At 42.0% G+C, this 14,976-nt stretch overlaps 1 protein-coding gene across 17 annotated transcripts in view; it reads right to left on the bottom strand.

Annotated features, from left to right (window-relative positions):
* CTIF (cap binding complex dependent translation initiation factor) overlaps window positions 1–14,976 on the bottom strand; it is a 490,358-nt gene that overhangs the window by 52,628 nt on the left and 422,754 nt on the right. For 15 of the 17 annotated variants that reach the window (XM_072605163.1, XM_072605153.1, XM_072605161.1 and 12 more), the window contains one exon: window positions 13,376–13,531. In XM_072605163.1, coding sequence (XP_072461264.1) covers window positions 13,376–13,531 — 156 coding nt within the window. Of the gene's footprint in view, window positions 1–4,992; window positions 13,154–13,375; window positions 13,532–14,976 lie in introns of those variants that run through there. The other 2 variants (XM_072605160.1, XM_072605159.1) reach the window with 1 other exon arrangement.

Consider the following 14,976-nt stretch of genomic DNA (forward strand, 5'->3'; position numbering starts at 1 on the left):
GATGAGCAGGGACTTAGTACATTAGCACATACATCTTGAGGAGATACTGCAGAAAGACAATAAGCAAACTCAAATTTTCACAGCAGGAAGGCAGGCTGGATTACATTTGGGAAATTATGCAGAGCTTTTAACTATTACAAGTCTCTCCCTGACACAGAAATCCATTTCTTTAGTACCAATATTCTCTCAAGGAAAGCATATATTATTTTTTTAAATTTTGTTTTTAATTTATGGACTAGAGCAAGCATTTCAGCATTCAAAGGACCCAAACTGAGGGTGATCTAAAGTTACAATGCAGAGACATATAGTGGATATAAGCACATGGAAAGATGCAGTCAATGATGACTTGTGTACAAGATGTAACATAAGAAAATGACGTCAAGGACATGTTTTAAAGTAGACTCATCATGTACATAAAGTAAAGGAAAATAAATGAATAACCTAGCTACTTCAGTGGTACACACAACATGCTCAAATACCAAGAAAAAAAAAAAGAAAAAACGGCCTGAAGCACACTGGATAGATCCTCTATGGAAAAATTTACGGCAGGACATTGGTAACTATAGCGTGGGATGAGAGATAACCGTGGGGTGGGCTGCAATCTACATCGCTGGAGTACCCACCTTGAGGATACTCTGAATCCATTCAAATTCTGAAACAGACAATTAGATGGTACTAATATACAGATGAGGCTTAGTTTAATAGAACAGGGCCCACAGGACCTCAATTTGGAAACAATTAGGAGTTATTTGGATTACCAAACATACTTGAAATAGTAATAAACTGTCATTTCTTTAAAACCAAGTACCATAGCTCAGAATTCCCCTTAATTTGGGTCCAGGTCTGTAAGGGCATATAGCATATTTGTTTTAGTTTGGAGGTGGTGTTGATTCACTGACTGATCAATCACTTATAAAGTGTTCCCTATTTGGGTTATAGGGGAGGGAAGTATATAGTATATATAAGACCTGAATTTTGTTCCCTGGGTGCCAATATTCTGTGTGCTAATCATCAGGAAAAGACTAGAAGGAAGAGGAAATGAAGGCATAGTATTATCATTACTATTCTGAAAATGTCTCTCTACTTTAAGGTGAGGGAAAAGGTAACTATTTAATTTTTCCAATGAGATAACAGCATTCAAACAACAGCATTTTAACTGTAAAGTTTGGGGTCCATAATGAGACACTTGTTTTTCACATTAATTAATGGTGTAATTTTAATGTGCACTTGATATGTGCACCTTACTGGAGTCTTAACCCCTTTATACTAGAGACTGAACCACAGGTCTTTGCCCACACTGAAGACTCAGTTTGTGTGTGCAATGAGTGGGAGTGCAATGAGCAGGGTGTATAATGAGCAGTTAGTGTCTTGCCTCTTTTTATTAACAGTCAGTCCACTTTTCTTAAGTCTTGATTCTGCTTGGTGCATCTCTCTGTCCTCACTCTCCCAATACATGAGAGATGACAAATTTGTTTAAATGGCTGGTTTCTGGTCTGGGAGAAAAGGAACAGGTCCTTTTCCTCCATGCCTTAATGACTACAACAACCTCCTAGCTAGCTCCCTTGCCTTCAGTCTCTTCTCAGATCCATGCTAATCTTCCAAAGTAGCACTTTCACTGTGGGCATTGCCCTGTTCAGAAACCTCTCACAACTGTCACTGGCACTGGAAGGACACATCCCTGGAAAATAGCTGTTATATCTCCCTTCAGGATTCTGGGGTAGCATTGATGGCTGGGGAATCTTCTGAGTCCTCTTGGGTTTGTTTCCTCTCATGATAATTGGTTGATATCAATTAATCAGCTAGACTTTATTAAACTTTTGAAATGGTTATTAACCATGGTAGCATACAAAACAATACTCCCCAATATGTGATATATTCTCCCCCAAATATATAGAGAGTCCAGAGGAAAGTAGCCTCAGGTTTTGGGAATATGTGGCAAAGGAGGAAATGTATAGGTCCTAGAGGTCCTTTAGCTAGAGACTTTAAGATGTTCCCCTTAGGCACAGTGGAGTTTTCGTGTGCAGTTTCTTGTACAGCCTTGATTCTTCCCTTTCTCATTTTGTCCAGTCTGACTTTGGCTCCTGATGTAGACACTGCTATTAGCTGTTCAAGGGATGTTGTTAAGGTTGTGGATGAAATGTCCAGATCCTCCAACCCTCTCAAGTTCAAGGGGGTGAAGGTGGGGAGGAGACCAGTGTTAAGGCCAGGGTTCTTCTCCTTCCTACTTCATACCCCAATCACCTCTTTCTTAGGGTTTGGTTCTCTCTTCTTTGTGCTTCTATTGTTTAGTTTCAGTCTGTCCACTCCTGGTGACCCCATATGGGGTTTTCTTGGCAAAGATACTAGAGTGGTTGCCATTTCCTTCTCCAGCTCATTTTACAGTTGAGGAAACTGAGGCCAACAGGGTTAGTGACTTGCCCTAAGTCACACATGTAGTAGGAATTGAACTGAAGAAGAAATGTCACCTAACACTGCGCTCCCTAGCTGCCCCTCTTCTTTCTACTTCCAGACACTCAAATCTCACATTCCAAATGAGCTCACTTGTTTTACACAAGCCCCCCAGGGCAGGGCCAAGATACTCAAGCAGTCCCCAAAACTTCCTGCTTGACTGACATCCAGCCCATGTTCACACATAGTTCAGCCTCTGATTATTCTCATCTGACAAAGGTAACAGGATGTAGCATCTAGTCACTTCAGATGGGATGGGGATAATTTGATTTATCCTATCATTGTTCTTTGCATTATCCTATCATTGGCTTCCTACTTCTTACTGTATCCAATTGAAATTCTTTTGCCTAGGTTTAAAGGTCCTATGTAATTTTATCCCTATCAATCTCCCCCTTTCTGTTTTAGTTCAGCCAATCTTCTTGATCTCCCATGAACCACAGTCATCTACTCCCTATCTGTACTTAACACTGTTTTCCTCTCCTGCAATGTTCTCCTCTCTCTTTTCCACTTTTCCTATTCTAGTCCATCCTTCAAGAACTAAGGTAGCATCTCATCTCATTCATGAAGCATTTACTGACTATCTCAGCCTACACTGATCTTTCTCTTCTCTAACGAGTCTGTATCACCCATCTGACATGTTCATTTCTCAGGCATTCTTCCCTATTATTTCTGCATTTCCTCTTGTATCCTCAATCCTCAATCCCTCTTTGAAAGCAGGGACTCTATCTTATGCTTCTTTTTAAAAATTTATTTATTTAAGTTTTCAACATTCATTTCCACAAGATTTTGGGTTCCAAATTTTCTCCCCATTTCTCCCCTTCCCCACCCCAAACGCCGAGCATTCTAATTACCCCTATCACCAATCTGCCCTCCCTTCTAACATCCCTCCCTTCTCTTATCCCCATCTTCTTTTGTCCTGTAGGGCAAGGTAACTTTCTATACCCCATTACCTGTATTTTTTATTGCCTAGTTGCCAGAACAATACTCAGCAGTTGTTCTTAAACTTTGAGTTTCAACTTCTCTTCCTCCCTACCTGCCCACCCATTCCCTTTGGGAAGGCAAGCAATTCAATATAGGCCATATCTGTGAAGTTTTGCAAATAACTTCCATAACAGTCGTGTTGTGTAAGACTAACTATATTTCCCTCCATCCTATCCTGCCTCTCATTTCTTGTACTCTTTCTTTTGATCCTGTCTCTCCCCAAGAGTGCTGACTTCTAATTGCTCCCTCCTCCCACTGCCCTTCCTTCCATCATCCCCCTCACCCTGCTTATCCCCTTCTCCCCCACTTTCCTGTATTGTAAGATAGATTTTCATACCAAAATGAGTGTGCATTTTATTCCTTCCTTGAGTCGAATGCGATGAGAGTAAGCTTCATGTTTTTTCTCTCACCTCCCCACTTTTTCGCTCCACTGAAAAGTCGTTTACTTGCCTCTTTTATGACAGATAATTTTCCCCATTCCATTTCTCCCTTTCTTCTCCCAATATATTTCTCTCTCACCCCTTAATTTCATTTTTTTAAAGATATGATCCCATTCTATTCAATTCACCTTGTGCTCTCTGTCTCTCTCTCTGAGTGTGTGTGTGTGTGTGTGTGTGTGTGTGTGTGTGTGTGTGTGTATAATCCCACCAACTACCCAGATACTGAAAAAAGTTTCAAGAGTTACAAATATTGTCTTTCCATGTAGGAATGTAAACAGTTCAATTTCAGTAAGTCCCTTATGATTTTTTCTCTTTGCTGTTTACCTTTCCATGCTTCTCTTCATTCTTGTGTTTGAAGGTCAGATTTTCCTTTCAGCTCTGGTCTTTTCATCAAGAATGCTTGAAAGTCTTCTATTTCATTGAAAGACCATTTTTCCCCTGAAGTATTATACTCAGTTTTGCTGGGTAGGTGATTCTTGGTTTTAGTCCTAGTTCCTTTGACTTCTGGAATATCCTATTCCATGCCCTTTGATCCCTTAATGTAGAAGCTGCTAGATCTTCTGTTATCCTGACTGTATTCCCACAATACTTGAATTGTTTCTTTCTAGCTACTTGAAATATTTTCTCCTTGACCTGGGAAGTCTGGAATTTGTCCACAATGTTCCTAGGAGCTTCTCTTTTTGGATCTCTTTCAGGAGGTGATTGGTGGAGTCTTTCAATATTTATTTTGCCCCCTGGTTCTAGAATACCAGGGAAGTTTTCCTTGATCATTTCATGAAAAATGATGTCTAGGCTCTTTTTCTGATCATGGCTTTCAGGTAGTCCCATAATTTTTAAATTGTCTCTCCTGGATCTATTCTCCAGGTCAGTTGTTTTTCCAATGAGATATTTCACATTACCTTCCATTTTTTCATTCTTCTGGTTTTGTTTTGTGATTTCTTGGTTTCTCATAAAGTCATTAGCCTCCATCTGTTCCATTCTAATTTTGAAAGAACCATTTTCTTCAGTGAGCTTTTGAACCTCCTTTTCCATTTGGCTAATTCTGCTTTTGAAAGCATTCTTCTCCTCATTGGCTTTTTGAACCTCTTTTGCCAATTGAGTTAGGCTAGTTTTCAAGGTGTTATTTTCTTCAGCATTTTTTTGGGTCTCCTTTAGCAAGGTGTTGACCTGCTTTTCATGCTTTTCTTGTATCTCTCTCATTTCTCTTCCCAGTTTTTCCTCCACCTCTCTTACTTGATTTTCAAAATCCTTTTTCCATGGCCTGAGACCACTGAATATTTATTTTGGATGTGTGGGATACAGAAGCCTTGACTTTCATGTCTTTCCCTGATGGTAAGCATTGTTCTTCCTCATCTGAAATGATGGGAGAAGATATCTGTTCACCAAGAAAGTAACCTTCTATAGTCCTATATTTTTCCCTTTTTTGGGCATTTTCCCAACCAGTTACTTGATTTTTGGGTCCTTTGTCAAGAGTAGGGTATACTCTGCGAATCTGTAAGATCTCAGTTCCTCCAACGTGGCACAATCAAGCGTGTACACTGATCTGGGAGCAGTAAGAGATTTTTGTGCCTAGAATCTTAGCAGTTTCCTCTCCACAAACCCCTGTCCTCCAGTTCTGCCAAGTCAGCACTGGGGGCTGATTTTCAGATAAGCTGGATGGGCAGGGCTGGCCATTCAGTGTGAGATAAAGATCAGTTCCCTCAGGGCCTCTACACAGGGCTGAGGTAATATTCAGCTCCTCAGTGCCCCCCAAGGTTTTTACAATCCAACAATGGATGCTGCTGTGGAAACTGCTGCCACCTGCCCGATGTAGGCTCTGTGGGCCACTGCCTGAGGCTGGAGCTATGGAAAGGCCCTTCTCCCTTCCTGGCCAGCTGAAAAAAACCCCATCATTGACCTTGGCGCCTGTGGATTGAGGGATCTGTGCACCTGCTGCTGCTGGGACTGGGTATTCACTGCTACTGCGACTAGAGATTCCGCCCCTATGTCTCCTCCTCCCAAAGCCCCGCTCAGCCAAGGCTGGGCTGGGCTCCGCTCTGCATCTGGTGCAACCGACGTTTCCTGTGGGCCTTTCAGGTCACCCTGGGCTGGATCTCCTCCACTCTGTTGTTCTCCACTTCTGCTGCTCCAAAATTTGTTGAGAGTCCCTCTCCACAGGTATTTTATGGGCTGTGTGGGGAGACCTGCGTATGTATGTCTTTCTACTCAGCCATCTTGGCTCCATCTCCTATCTTATGCTTCTTTATCCATCTTTTCATATTCATCATACAAAATGAGATTTTTTCAGCAAAATAACAATATTAAGCTTCATTTCAAATGCAATAATCTTATCCTTGATCTTGGCTAGATTGTAGGGGGAAACAGAAGAAAGTAACCTTGGTTTCTATCCTGAAGGAGCTTAAGTCTTGGGGAGACAAGGCATAAAGGCAATACATGGTAATAAAAAGTTAAAATGAAATAAAAGGTTCAAAACGATATTAGTGATTGCTAATTACTTAGTGCTTTAAAGTTTGCAAAGGTCTTTATATACATCATATTTTAGTTGACAGCAACCATGTGTGGTAGGTACTATAGCTGTTATTATTTCCATACAAAGAGACAATTAAATGACAGATGAGTTACATAAAAAAAAGGTGATTATAGGAGTTTATAAGAAAAGATTACTGCGCACTGGGGTGGTCCAAGGAGGCTTCCTAAAGGACCTGATTTTGAAGGAACAGGTGGGATAGGTAGATAGGAAGATGAGGACATTACTCAGAAGAGTGATGCCAACCAAAGCTTGCAGGCTGGAATGGGAAAGGGGAAAAAGGGAAGGGCTATTAGTGATTGTAGTATAAGGGGAACAGGAGCTAGAGGTGAAAGGTAGGTTAGCCTTAATCATGAATACTTTGCCTTTTTGTGTGTTTCTGTGCCACAGAACACTCTGGGAGTGTGGTAAAGCCTAGGGACCTCCTATCAGAGTAATGTTTTGGGTTTTGAAAAATTCAAAATTGAAGAAAATGAAAAATTTCTGTTAATCTGAGTTTCCTCCATTCTCTTTCATGAACCTTCTGAAATCTATCTATTGACCCCAATACAGAGGGGACCTTGAATGTCAGGGAGGAATTGAGACTTTATTCTATAGGCAAAGGAGTCAAATAGCCATTGGAAGATTTCTGACCCAATATCACCTTGATTTTCTCCATGTTTTTGCTGGTCATTTCAAAAGCAACACAAGCCCTAGAGTGGTAGATTCCAACTTGGCAAAACAGCAGCCCTGCGGGATCTTCCTTAGTCCTTTAGGGAGGAAATGTGGTCTGGCAAGGAAGAGGTAAGAGGGTGGGAGAGTCAGACTTTGTCTGGCTCGATCTCTGCTTTGGGGGAAATCTCTCAGGCTGCCAATGCCTCAGTGTCTCCATCTTGAAACTAAAGGTGGCACTGGCCAGACTGAAGGTGGGAAGGGGAATGTTGTCATCCCAAATCTCTGAGAAAGAGGAGCCATACAAAAATAGGGAGCACAAAGAAAAGAGTCCTGAGAATGCAAAAGCATCCCTGGAAAAGTCCGTCTAAAATATGTTCCTGACTCATCTTTCTGCCCAGTGAAATACCAGAGGATCCCCACCCACACCCACTTCATTTTACCCTTTCCCAAGGTCAGATTTCCCCTAGAGCCAAAACAATGTCGGCAATTGGACTGAGCGCAAGCCAAAGAGGAAAAAAATGTGGCTCACTCATTGTTGCAAGGAGCAATTTCCCTTCCTGAGAGATTCTGCCTGACTGACCTCTATGTTATCCTTCTCATTAGCCACAAGCATTCACTATTCTCTGATGAGCCCACCCAGTTCTCCTTAGGCAGGGGCCCCCATTCCCACTCACAATGGTACTGTTTCACCACACAGCTTTTCTTGGCAGCTTGACTAAAGGATGGAAAGAGAAGACGAGAGGAGAGGAGAGAAGAAAGGTGATAAGAAAAAAGGAAAGGAGAGGAGAAAGAAGAAGACAGGATAGAAGACAAGAGGAGAGAGGAGACAAGGAGAGAGAAGAGGATGGGAGATGACAGGACAGGAGAGGAGAAGACAGGACAGGAGAGGTGAGGGGAAGAGAGGACAGGAGAGGTGAGGAGAAGAGAGGACAGGACGAGAGTAGACAAGAGGAGAGGAGAAGAAAACATGAGAGAAAACGAGAGGAGAGGAGACAAGAAGAGAGGAGAGGAGACAGAGGAGAGGACAGGAGATGAGAGAAGAAATGCTTAAGGGGAGAGGTGGTGTGTACAAAAAAAGAGAGATGTTTTTGACATAAAGCAGAATTCCCCAGGCCTCTTCCTTGCATTCACTGTTACTGACCTTTAGTTGCAGTTGTCAAAACTTTGAAGGAGGTAGAGGAAGAGAGATTTTGGGGACAGATAGGCTAGGAGAAAAGACACTGAGAGAGGAGAGATTGTCATGCTAGGAGGAAGTGGGCATAGGAGATGAGAGGAAAAGGGAAAACTGGGTGAAGAGGTAAAGGAAAATGAGAGAGGGTGATTGAAAGAACAGAGAAGGCAGGAAGAGTATAAAGACACTTCAACTCTTCCTTGGCCAACCAGATTTTCAACAACTGTGCTCAAGAATGGGAAAATGGGAGAAGCATTCTGTCCAAGTTTTAAATGAGCCTCCCAGAAGAAGTAACATGAAAGAATAATGCAATCATGAGTGAGGTGAGGAAAAGAAGAGGGTAGGGTTGGCCATCAACCTGATATCTAGAAGGCTGGCCATGGTGGTGGTGGTGGTGGGGGGGGCAGGCCCAGATTGAAAGATGATCCTTAAATCAGACCCTACTCATTTAGAATTCATGAGAGCTAGGCTATGTACATCTGAGGTTGACCTTTGTGCCAAGCAAATGAAAAGTGTGAATCTAGTTTCTGGGAGGCTTGCTTTTAGTCTACTTAAGATAGCCAATCATCTTCAAATACTTGAAAAACCACTTTAGCAGTACCTCTTTGCATTTTCAAATAACGAATGGGCAAATAATTACAAGCGTTTCTTATTTATTCAGACGAAGTTCATAAAACTTTGTTAAATTACTTGTCTCTGGGTCAGAAACAGAATTGTATTTTCTCCAAAGCCTAGGAAAAAGAGCATTGGTCTGAGAATTAGGAGACACAGGTTCTGGTCTCAGCTTTGTCACTACCTAGATACAGGATCTGGGGCAAGTGAATTAACCTATCTGGGTCTCAGTTTATCTATAAAATGGGGGTTGAATTAGGACTTCTCTAAAAGCCCTTCCAGCTATACAGCACTGGAAGTTTATAATTCAGTTATCAGAGACTCAAATTTTCTTCTCAAATAGTTTGACTTAGTGAGATTTGGCTATGGTATCCCTCAGGGAACATGACAGAAAATCCGTTTTAGGAGCAGTTTGAACTAGCATGTCTCAGCAAATGACACAGCCACTGCAGGCTGAAACCACCCCAGGGGCACTGCTGGGAATAGGCTAAATGACCAGAGTCCCATAGCAAAGTATTAAGAGCTAGAAGAAGCCTAAGAGATTATTTAGTCCATCCCCTTCCCACTCCCTTCTCCATCCTCACTCCCATCCCCTCACTCCAGATACAGAAACTGAGGCTAAGAGACTGGAAGATGGTACAATCAGTTAAGTGGCAGAGTGGGAGAAGATTCTAACCCATATTTTCTGATGCTCACATCTAGCAGTCTTTCTGAAAGTGTTATTTACCATGCTTCAGTTTCTCCCCTTGTTGAGGGGACTTGCTTCAGTTTCTCAACTTAGATGCTGGTTCCTATTTTCTTTCTACTTTTTTTCTTTCTGTAAAATGTAATTAAAACCAAAACAGATCCCATTCCACTGCTCCACTCCCCGCAAGAGGGAAAATCTTCCAAAATAAATATAGCAAAATATAGTCATGAACAGCCCTCGCCCCCATCCCCCCTTGCTGAGAACTCTAAGGCAAGCTTCATTTTCCAGCCTAGTAGCTGGGCAGTGTCCCTGAAGCCCAGGCCTTCAGTTCCCGCCAAGAATGGATCAACACAAGTCTCTTTTCATTACCAGAGATGATCCCATCACTCATCATGACCCAAATTTGGGAGGACTGAGACAGTCCTACCTGATTTCACATCACTTGGAATAAACAGGCTGGCTGGGAAGATGCAGAGTCAGGGACCATACACTTGAGCAGCTGACAGGGGCTCTTTCATCCCCTCAGCTGGGTCTCATCACAGGAAAGCCACCTGTCATTTCTTCCTGCAGACTATGGGCAGAGACATAAAAAGGAAACTCAGGGGAGACACAGCCAGGGCTCATCATTTGGAGTTTGGAGGAAAAAATGGCAATGTCTCAGTGAGATAAACCTTGAACCCATTTCCTCTCCGCTTAAGTGATCCACTTCTGCTCTGCAAACAGACTCTTGGATGGATCCCTACTGCCTCCTATATCAACTCTGAACACACAGGCTCAGCATCAAATGCCCTCTCCAATTTGGACTCAATGTAGTATCTTTCAGCTACCCAATATGCTTCCCACAGAATCACAAGTCCAGAACCGGAGGGGTCTTCAAAAGCCATCTACTTTAATTCAGACCTGACAGATAAGCCCCTCTATAATAGATGCACCCATGCTTAAAGAACTCCAGTGAGGATGGAATCCTCCCTCTTCTGAGGCTGCCCATTTCACCTCTGGACAGTTCTGTTAGTGAGTTTTTCTTTACAAATAGTCTCAATTTGTTTCTGCAATTACCATTGTAAGTCCTACTGGTTCTGCCCTCTGGGGATAAGTGGAACAATCCCTCTTTCATGTGACAGTCCTGGATTCTCCAGGGTAAATAACCTCAAATTCTTCCCTTGAAGGACAGTTGGGTGGTTCAGTGGGTAGAATGGATAGAGTCAGGAAGACTCATTTTCATGAGTTCAAATCTGGTCTCAGACATTTATTAGTTGAGATCTGAAGCTATGTCTTCTGACGGCCAGTTCATTCTTTCTGCTATATTGTGCTGACTCTTATGTGTTCCGAATGAAAAAGTTCACTGTAACAGAACTGCCAAGATGAATTCAGAGTGAGGAAGAAGCAGGAGAGGCTAGAGAGCTGGTAAACCTTCTAGATTCCCTGCTTCCTGACTCAGCTCACCCTGATGAGTTCTCTGAATGAAGAAGCAGAGTGTGTCTGGGCAGTAAAGGTGTATGCCTGTCACAGATGACAAGTATCATCTATACAGATCAGTACAGGGATGACATCCTAGACAAAGGGATATAGGAAAGGACTCTAGTTCTGAGACCCTGCCTATTCAGACTTCTAGACAATCAATCATTCTAGGCTCTGAGAAGAATTGACAAATCAGAGAAAGGGGCAACAGGAATATAGTCATCTTCCAAGGCTAATTCCCCAATGAGGGAAGGGAGGTTCAATTCAAGACTCATTCCCTCCATGGCATTAGTCTCACTCAGTTCAAGTCCAAAGCCCCAGTGAGCTAGCTTTCTAGACCCCTGCTCCTCAGTGCATACAGCATAAGTCATGGACCACACCCATAAGGAATGAGTGAAGTAGTCAGGGAAAGAAGACAAATTCATGAAACAATAAATTAACATAAGGCAATATAAAATAAATAGTTAGTGAAACAAGGCTAATTCAAGAACAAGGTGGTATAAAATTCTGGGTGCCATATTTTAGGAAGGATGTCAGTAAATAGGAGAGTACTCAAAAGAAGGCACAAGTAAAAGAGTTTGTGCCATATGAGGACCAATGAAAGGTTATTGTTTAGTTGTTCCAGTCATGTTTGACTCTTCATGACCCCATTTGAAGTTTTCTTGGCAGAGATACTGGAGTGATTTACCACCTGCTTTTCCAACTCATTTTACAGAGGAGGAAACTGAGGCAAACGGGTTAAGTAACTTGCCCCGGGTCACACAGCTAGTATGTCTGAGGTTGGATTTGAACTCAGGTCTTCCTGACTTGAAACTTGGAACTCTATCCACTGTGCACCTAGCTACATGCCAGGACTTCACTGGTCATCATAATAGGATTTCAACAGGCAGTAGAGATATTATTCCATGCTTATGACACAAAAATCCAGAGAGGGGAAAGTACAAGATGTCTATGAAGAGATAATAAAGTCTAGTTTGTTGGTGGAAATACGATATAGATGATAATTATCCTAAATTTCTCCACTGCCTTTTGGGTCATTGATAGTTTTGATTCTTCAAAGGTAATTATGTTCCAAGGTTTGCTATACAGCATCCCATTGTTAAAAATAGATGAGTATTTGTGCTGGGAAGTACCTTGGAATTGTCAAAAACATCACACAACTTTCCAAAGCAACCCAGTCTGCTTTTTTCTTCCTTAATAATTCTGGACCTAACATATCTAAAGACTATTCAAGCTGATTTTTTTTTTTTTTTGAGTAATCACAGAACTCATTAAGAAGGCCCTGTCATGTTTTGGGGCTTGATGAAAATAGCACAAAACCATTTGCAAACAGGAACATTTAGAGAACATCACCAGCTAGGGAATCCTTCTATCCATACGGACCTTGTCCAGGATATCCTCTATGACAGTAGTGACAGTAGAGAACACCTTTGGTAGGTACACATCTTACTTCATGCCTTGCTTAATCATCAGAAGGCCACTGAATAGATCCCTGTGTGCTATATGAAGAAGCTTAGATAAACTCAAGATATACTCAGGAAAAGCGAGTGGATCAGATCAAGGATATACTGAAGAAATAGCTCGTAGAGGAAACCTTGGCCATTCATGTTAGGAGCATTAAGAGTTTGAAATATCAATATTTGTATCAGGGAGGGCAAGATACCAAAAAAAAAAAAATCACAACCATAAATGATTTTATTATCCAAAAAAGTTGATCAAGAAAACGCCAATAATGACTGAGTCATATGCCCACTTTCTCATGTTTATGACATTTTTGAGAATGACTGATATATGTCATCATTATCATGATGATAAAAACTCAAATTTATGTAACATTTTAAAATTTAGAAAGTGCTTTTTTCACCATCATCCTGTAAGGGTGGTAATACAAGTACCACCCCTATCTTATAACAAGGGCAGCTAAACTGGAAGAGATTAAGTAACTTTTCCACAGCCGTACAACAAAGTGTTAGAGCTGGAGCTCAAATCTAGGTTTTCTTTCTCCAAGATCAGTGTGCTTTCCACTAGATGCTGCTGCCAAGAAATGAAGAACTCTGTGCAGGGCTGGAGGGGAACTCAAGAGGCCCCTTGGTTCATCTTAGTGTCAGAGCATGATAGAGTTCATCATCATATATCTTGTTGTTGTTGTGCTGGAAAGGACTTCAGAAGCCAGCCTTCAATTTACAGATGAAAAGATCATTCCAGTATAATAGTTTCTGAGTCTTTGCTTCCTAAAGAACCATTCTGAGGACACACACACACACACACACACACACACACACACACACACACACGCCCCACCCAAAAAGGAAGAGAAGACTGGGGAGTTTCAGGGCTGAACCACTACGGTCGGTCACTTGGACACCCGAGAGACAAGATGGTTCAGTATTTCTTACCTCCCTGAGGCAGGTGTAGATGGGACAGACAAGGACACGGAATGGTTCCCCAGTACTGCTGCGCATGGTGCCAAACACTTCACAGAGGAAGGTGATGAATCCCAACCAGCGTTCCACATCTTGGCGTTGTAGCTCCTCCCTCATGGTGAAATCTTTCTGCAAAGAGACAGGAGATGGGCCATTACCTTGGTGCAAGGGAGGGATGAAAAATGAGAAAAAAATGAGGGTGTGAGTGTGTGTGAGAGAGGAGAGAGAGAGAGAGAGAGAGAGAGAGAGAGAGAGAGAGAGAGAGAGAGAGAGAGAGAGATTTCCCTGTGGAGGTCATTGATTGGCCTTTGGAAAATAATGTAGAAAAAAATAAATAAAAAAGGAGAAGCACAGCAAGGTGCAGGAACATAGAAGTCCCTGGTAGCAGAAAGTTAATTTCAGCCATAGAACAGGGTCACCAACCCTCAGGGGTTGTGTGCAGTTCATCTCTTGGTTCATTCATTCATCCTTTCTCTTTCTTGAAAATTGGTCTATCTCACCCAGGCTCAAAGTTCAGGAGTTACTAATGGGCCCTATCTCACTACTGTTTGGCATGGCAACTCTAACCTGCATGTCTCTGATAGTCCCCTGCTCCTGGGGGTTCAATATATCAATGATGACCTTAGTGTGGACACATGATCTCCTTAGCTTGCTGTGGCTCAAATGATCTTCCAGTCTCAGACTCCCTGAGTAGCAGGTATTATAGACATGTATTTATGGTCTATAGACTATATAAATAATCATTTACTCCTTTGAAAAGTTTTATTGGATTCCTTTTTGCTTTCTTACACCACAATCACACTTGAATATACCTGTCCTCCTCTGTAACTCCTAAGAAAAACTATTCAATGAAACCAAAACAACCACTGTATCTGATGACACAAGCACCCAAGGTCTTGAACGTCTTTGCTGAGAGTGAGAAGTTCTTTGGTACAGGGTGGGCTGCTTTGGGAGTTGGGAGCCCAGCTCTGCCACTCACTTTTTGTCCTGAGGCAAGTCATTTAATTATTCTGGGCATCAGCCTTTTCAGTCTGTCAAATAAGGTGGTTGGAGTAGATGGCCTCTAAGGTCCCTTTCAACTTCAGTTTTATGATTCTAATTTGTTTTACAGGATGGGAATTGGTAATAGCACTAAATCTGAGTTTAGTTGCCTTTTGGTGTTACTTCCATTTACAAGCACAGTCATTGCATAGACTGTCTTCTTGGTTGTGTTTCAGTCATGTTTGACCCTTCATGACCCTATTTGGGGTTTTCTTGGCAAAGATACTGAAGTGGTTTGACATTTCCTCTTCAGCTCAGTTTACAGATGAGGAAACCAAGGTAAACGAGGTTAAATGACTTGCCCAGGGTCAGACAGCTCTGAGTGTCTGAGGCCAGATTTGAACTCAAGAAGGTAAGGTGGAGTCTTCCTCATATCTACTGTGCCACTTAACTGTCCTGTTCTCTTGATAATTCTGTCTGATATGGTCTGAATTTGTTGGTATGAGTCTTCCCATGCTTTCCGGATTCATATTTATGACCTTTTATTTTAGACCATTATCAAACGAATTCACTTTGGGGTTTGAAATATCCCA

The sequence above is a fragment of the Notamacropus eugenii genome, chromosome 4, assembly GCF_028372415.1.
Source record: "Notamacropus eugenii isolate mMacEug1 chromosome 4, mMacEug1.pri_v2, whole genome shotgun sequence".
In the NCBI taxonomy this organism is placed as follows: domain Eukaryota; kingdom Metazoa; phylum Chordata; class Mammalia; order Diprotodontia; family Macropodidae; genus Notamacropus; species Notamacropus eugenii.